Genomic DNA, 10323 nt, shown 5'->3' on the forward strand with positions numbered 1-10323 from the left:
ACTCGGGAGGCAGAGGCAGGCGGATCTCTGTGAGTTCGAGGCCAGCCTGGTCTACAAGAGCTAGTTCCGGGACTGGCACCAAAGCCACAGAGAAACCCTGTCTCGAAAAACAAAAAAAAAAAACAAAAAAAAAACATTTATTACCAAGAATACTACTCAGAATTTGGGGAAATCCCTCACTACTTTGGTTATGAACCAAGACCTTAGTGACAGCCTTGTAAAGATTTAGGAGGTCTTTAGGCTAAACCAATGCTATAAAGTCATCATTTAAAAATTATAAAGAAAAAATTATAAAAACAAGTTGGAGAGAAAGCTCAGTAATTAAGAGCACTGACTGCTCCAAAGGAATCACATTCCCTGGCCTCTAGGGGCACAGAGAATACAGGAAGGTAAAATAGCCATATACATAAAACAGTTTAAAAAGAAAATCATCTGTCGAATGTAGTAGGTGGCTGTAAATATATATATATACTTAATTTATATGTTTTTTATATATTTATATAATTTCTGTGAATGGCACTTTTATGATAACTCTAAAGTGGGCTTTTTAGTCTCTTAATTTAGAAGCAAACCTTCCTAGTTTGGAAGCATGTACATACTACTATTTGATGAAAGCAAGATGGGTACAGTGAAAAGGCTCAGCCTGGTCTTGGCCCTACTACTGTGGTGACTTAATACTTAACCTCATTATGGCTCATATTTTTGTATTTTGAGAGAGTTTCTCCTTAACAGCTGTAGCAGATCTGATTGTCCTGGAACTTGCTATGTAGACCAGGCTGGCCTCAAACTCACAGAGATCTGTCTGTCTCTGCCTCCCGTGTGCTAGGATTAAAGACATGAGTGACTGTGCCTGCTTCCAATATTATCTTTTTAAATTGTTTTAATTTTATGTGTATGAGTACATCATGTGTGTGCAGTGTCCTTAGAGACCAGAAGAGGATGTGTGGTCCCCTGGAATTCTTTAGGGAATGGTTATGAGACTCAAACTCATGGTTTTTAGGGTTCCACCCTCTGCGTACTTCCTTGTGAACTGAGATTAAAAGTGTGAGCTACTGTAACCAGCAGAATATACTTATATTCCAGTGTATACTTATATAAAATAGAAGAAAGTAGACATTAAGTCTTTGATACCCAAGCAATCCCAGCACTAAGAAGACTGAGGAAGGGGGATGGTGAGTTCAAGGCTTACCTGGATTATGTAGTGAGACTGTTTCTTAAGTAAATAAAATTATGTTCATCTACAGAAATTTAAAGTCTTTGTTTTGCTTGCTTGTTTGTAGGCACACAAGTCTCTGAATTTTGTTTCAACACTGCTCCAGATCACTATGTCAGAACAACTGGATTTACCTGTGAGACAGGCAGGCAAGTTTCTTGAATTATTTCTTGAATATACAAACAAAATATATTGATTGAAAGTTATGTTAATAAACTAGCGAAGTATTGTGGCTTGGCCCTTCAGTAATTTCCTTCCCTGGGTGCTGTGGGACAATGGTCTTTTAGCCTGTCACTTGTATTATTTTAATAAATGCTGATTGGCCAGTAGCCAGGCAGGAAGTAGAGGCGGGGCAATGAGAATTCTGGGAAGAGGAAGAGTCAGTCTGCAGTTGTCATCCAGAAACAAAGGAAGCATGATGTGACTGCCACACCGAAAAAGGTACCAAGCCACGTGGCCAACACAGACAAGAATTATGGGCTGATGTGACTTATAAGAGTTAATAAGAAGCCTGAGCTAATAGGGCAATCCGTTTATAATTAACATAGACCTCTGTGTATTTCTTCGGTCAACACCTGAGAATCCATTTATTTCTGGTGTGTGTAGCAACAACAAGTTTCTGGTATTTGGCAGAATTTAAAGGAAAATTTGAGATTTATTTATTTTCATATTTTGTGTATGGGTATTGCATACATGTATGTCTGTGCACCCATTCCTCTCAGGTCAACAGAGGGTATTAGAGAAATTTGAGCTGCTTTTATGGGTGCTGATAATCAAACCCAGGTCCTGGAAGAGAACCCAGTGCTCATAATATACTTGTTTTTTGTTTAATGTGTGTGTCTGTGGAGGCCCATAAAGGGTATCATCCCCTTGAACAGAAGTTAAGGTGCTTGTGAGCCACTATGTGGGTGCTCATAATTGAACTGGGTCTTCTGGATGCTCTGAGCTTTCCTAAAAAAAAATTAGTTTTATTATTACAATTGCCTGTAACTCCAGCTCAAATGAAGGTTACATAGCCTTTAATTCCCAAATTTTACTAGAATGAAAGTGTTTAACTTATAAAAAGTTTGGTTCTTAATACATTGTAGTCTTGAATTTTATTTTAGAATTGGATTTTAGAAGATTAAATTATACTTAAATTATTTCAGTGTGTATAAAATGGAAGCATAAATAAACTATGAAATTGAGATTTGTGCACTTCAGTGATAGAGCACATGTTATCAACTTTAAGTCCCTGTGTTCTATCCCAAGCACTATAATAAATGGATGAAAATATGGGCCAATTAGGTAACCACCCATAAACTTAGTAAAAATTTAAAGCGTAATTGTTGACTTTAGGGTGACATTCTTCAGCTGATTGAAATCCTAGTGCATGACTATGGTACTTCCATCTGCCAGCTTTGAATGATGAGTTCATTTTGTTTTATAGTAGTACATTTGGGGTAGACTGTATACTTGTACTGTAGTTTTCAGTTGTTTATGTTTTGTCAAAATGAAAAACTTTCATACTACCAAATCAAATATGTATACATTTGATTCCTGTGTTTGTTATAATGGAAAGAAATATTTAGCTATAGTGAGAATTACCAGGTCTTATTTTTCTTCTTGCTGTGTTTTGGGTGATAAAGCTAATTATATAGTAGTGTTAATCTGGAATATGTCAGTCCCATATCTTTTACTGTAGTTATAGTTTAGTTTTTTTAATATCTTAAGTATTCATTAAATTCTTAAGATTCAGTTACCTTTACTTAAATGGGTGTTGGACTTCAGGTCGAATTTACCATCAAAAAGCTAGTCTACAGAATTTAGGGATCGATTTCATGTTACACATTTCTATCTACATTCCCTAGATGGCTGAGTAAAGAGCCTTGTTAGTGATATACATCACACTGCATCATCAGCCTATTACCTGTCAGACAGCAGTGTGCAAAGGTAGCAGTATGGTGGCTGGCAGCAGATCATAATCTAGGGGTTTTTGTTTTTTTAATAATTTATTTAATGTGCATTGATGTGAAGGTATCATGAGATCCCTTGAAACTGGAGTTACAGACAGGTAGAAACTAACATGCTTGTGCTGGGAATTTAACCCAGGTCCTCAGGAAGAACAGCCCAGTACTCTTAACTACTGAACCATCTTCCCCAGTCACTATAATCTAGGGTTTTTGAGCACAGCAAATTTTCTCATAAAATAATATGAATTTGAAGTGCTGTGTGATTAAAAATAATTTAGACACCGAGAACCTTTATATACTATGTTTTTTCCTATGATCATGTTTATGTAGTCAGTTGTAGGAACTGTAATTTTGGTTTTTCAAGACAGGGTCTTTCTGTGTAGCCCTAACTGTCCTGGAACATGCTCTTTTGACCAGGCTGGCCTCAAACTCACAGAGATCCACCTGCCTCTGTTTCCCGAGTGCTGGGATTAAACGCCTGTACCACTACCATGTGTCCCCCCCACTTTGGAACTGTTTTTGTATGGTTTGGTGCTTAGGGGTTTTCTTTAGAAAATGATTTTGGTATACTGTTTATTTTGTGTTCTTTTGGACTGTATTTTTTTTTTTATTATATGCTTTCCCTCTTTATTTATTTATTTATTATGTATACAGTGTTCTGCCTGCATGTTTGCCTGCAGGCCAGAAGAGAGGAGGCGGAATTTTTTTTTTTTCAACAACTAAAAAAAAAAAAAGGAAAGAAAAAAGAGAGAGCACCAGATCTCATTAGGGAGGTTGTGAGCCACCATGTAGTTGCTGGGAATTGAACTCAGGATCTCTGGATTGGGCTGTATGTTTAATAATTTTGTGTCTAATGCCTACAAGTGAATGTTAAATGTGTGTTTTGATTATTGGCTTGAAATAATTTTTTATTACTTTGCTTACAAAAGAATCTCTTCCTAATATTGATGTTTCCAAGAGATATTCTGTTTTTACAGTAAACATCACTTTATGAATGGTCTATATTGTAGGTGTTATTTATTTGAAGAATATGATAACACAGTATTGGCCTGATCGGGAAGCAACACCCGGGGACATCTCCCCATATACAATTCCAGAAGAAGACCGACATTGCATTCGAGAGAACATTGTAGAAGCCATTATCCACTCACCCGAGCTTATCAGGTATGTTTTTAAAATTTATTCATTATTGCAGATATATGTTTGTGTATGTCTATTTAAATTTTCTTTTTTCAGACCCCCACCCCTTCTTTTTTCCTTTCTTTTTTTTTTTTTCCTTTTTTTCTTTTTTTGGAAACAGGGTCTTACTTTGTAGACCAGACTGGCCGTGAACTCACAGAAAACCACCTACCTCTGCCTACTAGTACTACAATTAAAAGTACTTAACCTGACATTTTCATAGCATAAAGTTACATCACATGTTGTCATAGAATGAATGTACTTAGAATCATTGTATTGTGATTGAACTTTATGTGATCAGACAAATGGTAGAGTCTGGTGCAGTACAGCAGAGCAGACATTGAATAAGGTCTGCTCTGGGGAGTCAAGGGCCCTTATCACTGCCCTGTCTAGCCTGGAACACACTACGTCAGACTGGCCTTGAGCTCAAAGAGATCACTTGCCTCCCAAATGCTTGGATTAATAGTGTTTCTGGCTGGCAACCACTATTATTTTATAGGACTTTGCAAATTGCTGGCTGTCTTGATTATTTTGTGCCTACTTTTTGAGATTTTTGAGATTTCAGGTTTCTCACTGAACTCAGAGTTTATTAATTTGACTAGGCTGATTAGCCAACAAGGTCCAGAGTTCATCCTGTCTGTCTTCCTGGCATAGTATTGTACAGGTGTATTGTAGCACAAATAATAAAAACTAAAAAGGCTTTTTAAAACTATGTCTTGTGCACATCAGACTGACCTCAAATACATGATCCTTCTGCCTCTACCGCATGTGTGTGTGCAGTTAAGCTCGGGTGGCTTTTAGTTCTTTATTTGTTTTTGTGGCCTTGGTTTTCCCGGAACTAGCTCTGTAGCCCAGTTGGCTTCGAACTAAATCCGCCTACTTTTGCTTCCTGACTGCTGGTATTAAAGATTTTTGCCGCCACTACGTGGCTGGGTTTCTTTTAAATTGGTAGCAAGAGACAGTGTTGCTAAGTGAGTTGATAGTATTGCATTGTCTACATTTTATGTGCATCAAAATACTTGATGGATTATTTGAAATTAGACTTTGTTGAACCAACCTATTTTTCTTTGTCTGAGTTACCAAAGTATTATCTAGGTTTTTTCTTCTTCTTTACTGTTGAGTTTTGACTTTCAGGTTTACTGTTGAGTTTTGACTTTCAGGGTACAGCTTACTACATGCATTCATCATATCATCAAACATGACTACCCGAGCCGTTGGACTGCCATTGTGGACAAGATTGGATTTTATCTTCAGTCTGATAACAGTGCTTGTTGGCTGGGAATTCTTCTTTGCCTTTATCAGCTTGTGAAGAATTATGAGTAAGTGTTCCTCCTAATTCCAGTTAAGTTTTTGAGAAGTGGAGATAATTGTGAAAATTTAAACCAATTTCAACATTAAAAATTGCTTTTAATATAAGAAAATTAGTGATCTATGTTAATTTAGTACTTTCCTATTGAAGTAGGAATCTTATTCTGAAATTTTCTTCATTATACTTATTTATTTTGTGTGTGTGTGCATATGTGTGTTCAAGTGGTTCAGTGCACAAATGGAGGCCAGAAGATAAGCTGGTGACATCACTCCCTCTACCATGCAGGTGCCAAAACGTAGCTGACTGACTCAGTGCAGGGTATCCACCCTGCTGAGCCTTCCCACAAGCTCATGGTACTTATTCTAATCCATAATGTTTCTTTTCTTTTTTTTTTTTTTTTGTCAATGCCGCTGAGAAGCTCTGCCCTGACCACACTGTCCTTATGTTTTGTTTAAATCATTGACTCTTATTGACTCTTATTTAAAAATTGTCTCTAAAATTGGGGCTCCTTAGCAAGTACTGATAGCAGGCTTTTAGATTTGTGAGTGTGTGCTTGTTTGAAGGTGATTGGAGTGCAGTGAGCAACAGAGCACTTTATCAGTGAGTTCCTGATCCTTGCGCATTTGCCCTGCCAAGAACTAGTATAATAGTGGGACACCAGCCCAGCTCTTGATCTAAGAAATTCACAGTAATCTATTTATTCAGTAACCTGAATATTTAAATGAATTATAGTTCATATAAATAATTTTCATAAGTTAGTAAGATTTTGGACCAAAGAGTTGTCTTAGCTCTGAGTTTGATTTCCAGCATCCACATGGTGGCTTAAAACCATTTGTAACTCCAGTCCCAGGAAATCCGAAGTCCTCTTCTTGCCTCTGGCAGCACCAGGTATGCAAATGGTGCACAGAACATACAACATGCACGTGAAACACTCACACACATAAAAAAGACTTTAAAAAAATAGTAAATCAAACAGTGAAGGATTTTTTTCAATCAAGCATGTGGTTAAAGCAGTGAAATTGGTAGGTATGAAAGTATGGTGTGGAAAATTTATAAAAAATTAGTATGATATGGTGACTTGACCTCCATTCCTAAGAGCTAGATAGATGCCATTGTGCGCCCTCTAGTTCTGGGACTTTTAGGCAACCTCTGACACCTTTTTGGGATCCCATTTCAAAGAACTGTGCTGTCCTGAGTAGGCGTGAAACACACCATTTACACCCTTGGTACTGGTGTTTTCTTGTGTCCCCACCAGCTACCCATCTTCCTGCTAAGGAATGTTCCAGCTGTCGCTCCAACTTCTATCAGAGTGCCAGTTGTAGTTCTGGTAAGTGAGTGACCAAAGCTAGAGAGAATAACAGTAAGTTGGCAATGTCAGTAAGAGGCTTTGAGTCTCTCTTATAACCTTAGCAGGAAAGAATTTGAGGGATTTTTAAATGAAATATAGAGGAGGCAACTACAATATTGGAATTTCAGTTTATTTTCAAGCAATGTTTATAGAATATAAGGTATTTACAAGAGATATGTGGCTTGGAGAAATTTTAAGAAAATTCATGAAGCAATTGTTCTTTGGTCTTCAGCAGCATCTTATATCCTCAGAAAATGCTTGTTTGTACGAAGAGATGAAAGGAACCTCTGAGGAAGTGCTATCACATCATACTGAATAGTAGTGGCAAACAAGTAAAAGGGTAGAGAGCCAGAAGCATAATCTGGTAATCAGGGGAGCACTACTGGTACAGGTATTCAACCCTTGGGAAAATTTTAGGGGTACAGCTAACTTGTCATGACATGTTAGGAGTTCAGGCAACTCCTGGTAAGATGCTAGGGTCTGTAACTAGGACAGAGCTGGCCTTGCAATTCCTCCACAGCAGAGGATGACTTGAGTTTTTGATCTCATGCCTTTGATTTCTCAAGTTCTGGGTGTTGTCACACTTGGTTTGTATGCTGCTAAGAGTCCAAAGTTGGGTTCTTGTGTATGTTAGACAGCACTCTATCAGTTGAATTGTTTTGCTTGACAGGGTAGGAATTTTAGATATTAAAGAACCTCTGGCTTTTTATTTAGAAACAAAAAATGAAGCCAAGTGTGGTGGTGCATGCCAGTAATACCAGCACTTGGGAAACAGATCTTTGTGAGTTCAAGAATAGCAAAGACGGCACAAGAGAAACCCTTTCTTAAAACAAGAAAAAAATTTAAAGGCCAAAGAATTGAACTTAATGGATGATGCCTGTGAGTGTAGTTCATTAGTTTGCATCACTGGAGACTTGTAGTACTAGGCTTTTTGCTTTTATTTACAAAACCTACCTGCCTCTGCCTGCTGTAGGCTTCTTATTAATATCACACATTTAGAAGCTTTTGGATCTCAGCAGTATGTAGTGTATTTTATGCTGTAAATTACTTAATTGCTACTAGCTTAGATTAGGTACTACGAACTAATTCCCTGTCTAATATTTAGTGTGATTCGTGAAGTAAGGGAAAAGAAATTCTACCACGGAAGTTTTCATGTTGTAGATGACTAACCAGGCTGGAAGGAGGGAAGTAAGTATATAATATAGTTCTTAACTTTATTGTTAGGGAAATTTGTCTGTAGTTCAACTGCAGAGTTCACGTGGTATTCTTCCTTTCTATAGGTACGTGAGTGTCAGGTGGTGTATTTGAGTATGTGGTGATTTGATTGAGTACCTCAGTATGAGCTCTCTGGTCTGCAGGTGCACGTGCACATCGTCAGTGGGAGGAATACACAGGCCAGAGGATAAGTCTGGCATCATATCTTGTTCTGTCACTATTGCCTTATTCCCATGAGACACTCAACCTGGAGCTTAGCTGAAAAAAAAATGGCTCCCCATAGCACCTTGGCTACATTTGTATGGCCATGACTGCCTTTCTTTCTTTCTTTCTTTCTTTCTTTCTTTCTTTCTTTCTCTCTCTTTCTCTCTCTTTCTCTCTCTTTCTCTCTCTTTCTCTCTCTCTCTCTCTCTCTCTCTCTCTCTCTCTCTCTTTTTTTTGTGGATTCTGGGATTCAAATTTAGATAACTCTTGTGCAGCACAGTCTCTTACCATGCGCTGAGCCATGTTACTAGCCCACATTATAGGAATTTCTTTTGTAAGTTATTACTGTTTTATTGACTTAAGAAGTATGATAATCTCTTAACCTTATTTAAGTGTGTTCATAGTATGTATGTGTAGTTGTTGGAGGGCACGTGTGAATTAGAGGACACCTATTCTTTCCTCCCAGCAAGGGTTATGGACATGGAACTCAGGTTCTTAGGTCCACATAGCAAGTGTCTTTTTATCTTTGGGATTTTTGAGACAGGGATTCTTTGTGTAGCCCTGGCTGTACTGAAACTTACTCTGTAGACCAGGCTGGCCTTGAACTCAGAGATCTAACTACCTTTGCCTCCTGAGTGCTGGATTAAAGGTATGCACCACTATGGCCTGGTTTGTTTGTTAGTTTGCTTTATAACATTTATTTAAAAGCATGTGCACACCAGTGTGCATGTGTAGGCCATAGGATAACTTATAGATGTTAGTTTTCTTTCCACTGCGTGGGATCCCAGAAACTAAACTCAGGTCATTACAGCACCCTAATTTCCTGAACTATTCTATGATCCTGCCACCTTAGTTTTTAATAAAGATGGGGGCTTGCTAATTCATCTAGACTAGCTAGCTGGCAAAGATGCAGTGAACTTCCTGTCTATACCTCCCAAGTAGTAGAATTATATGAATTTTCTATTCCTAGAATTTTTTTTTTAACTTAATTTTTATAGGTATGTATGCCTGGGCATATGTGTGTGCACCATATGTGCAGGAACCCTCAGGTCAGAAGAAGGCATCAGATCCCTGAAACTGGAGTTACAGGCAGTTGAGTCACTGTGTCCTTATGAGTATTAGGAATTGAACTTTGGTCTCTGCAAAAGCAGTGAGTGCTTTTAACTGTTGAGCCATCTCTATAGCTTTGCAAATGAAGTCAGGTCCTGATGCTTGCACAGCAAGCATTGTACAGGCTGAACCACCTCTTTAGTCCTCTTGGTATTTTTTTTATTCCTGACCATTTACTTTGGTTATCATTAAACTCTGTAAGATAAATGAAGACAAGTTTTTTGCTATTAAGACAAGGTCTCCTCAATGTGGCCCAAGTTAGCTGTACCATTCTGCCTTAACACCATATGCTGGGATTGGGAAATCCTTTTGTTTTGCTTGGGATATAACAAAACAAAGCCAGGGTCTCAGTTTGTAGCCACTGCTGTCATAGAGCCCTGATACTTGCTTATGTCTGCCTCCCATTGCTGGCATTAAGTGAACCAATACTCTTAGCCCAGTAATCCAACTTTTTTTTTTTTTTTTTTCGAGACAAGGTTTCTCTGTGGTTTTTTTGGTTCCTGTCCTGGAACTAGCTCTTGTAGACCAGGCTGGTCTCGAACTCACAGAGATCCGCCTGCCTCTGCCTTCAGTAATCCAACTTTTAAAGAAAACCTGTCCTGTCTCCCTTAAATATGGAATGCTTCACAAATCTACCATCCTAAAACAGGAGTCCTGCCAGCTGTCTTTACCTCATTTCAGTTTCAGTATGTGTGCTCTGGAAGTGAGCGCCTGCCTTACCTTTACCTCTTCACTACTGGGCGTGGTTTTTGTTTTCCTTAGCAGGCTTTTCTTTTCTTTTTTTTTTTTTTTT

General features: G+C 38.1%; 1 protein-coding gene across 1 annotated transcript in view; it reads left to right on the plus strand.

Moving 5' to 3' along the window:
* The window catches only part of Ipo7 (importin 7), a 44762-nt gene that overhangs the window by 9194 nt on the left and 25245 nt on the right, over positions 1 to 10323 (plus strand). Inside the window, exons 2-4 of the mRNA XM_005350987.3 lie at positions 1281 to 1362; positions 4176 to 4329; positions 5505 to 5663. Of these exons, the coding sequence (XP_005351044.1) occupies positions 1281 to 1362; positions 4176 to 4329; positions 5505 to 5663 (395 nt within the window). The remainder of the gene's footprint in view (positions 1 to 1280; positions 1363 to 4175; positions 4330 to 5504; positions 5664 to 10323) is intronic.

This window comes from Microtus ochrogaster, chromosome 8 (genome assembly GCF_000317375.1).
Source record: "Microtus ochrogaster isolate Prairie Vole_2 chromosome 8, MicOch1.0, whole genome shotgun sequence".
NCBI classification, from domain to species: Eukaryota; Metazoa; Chordata; class Mammalia; order Rodentia; family Cricetidae; genus Microtus; species Microtus ochrogaster.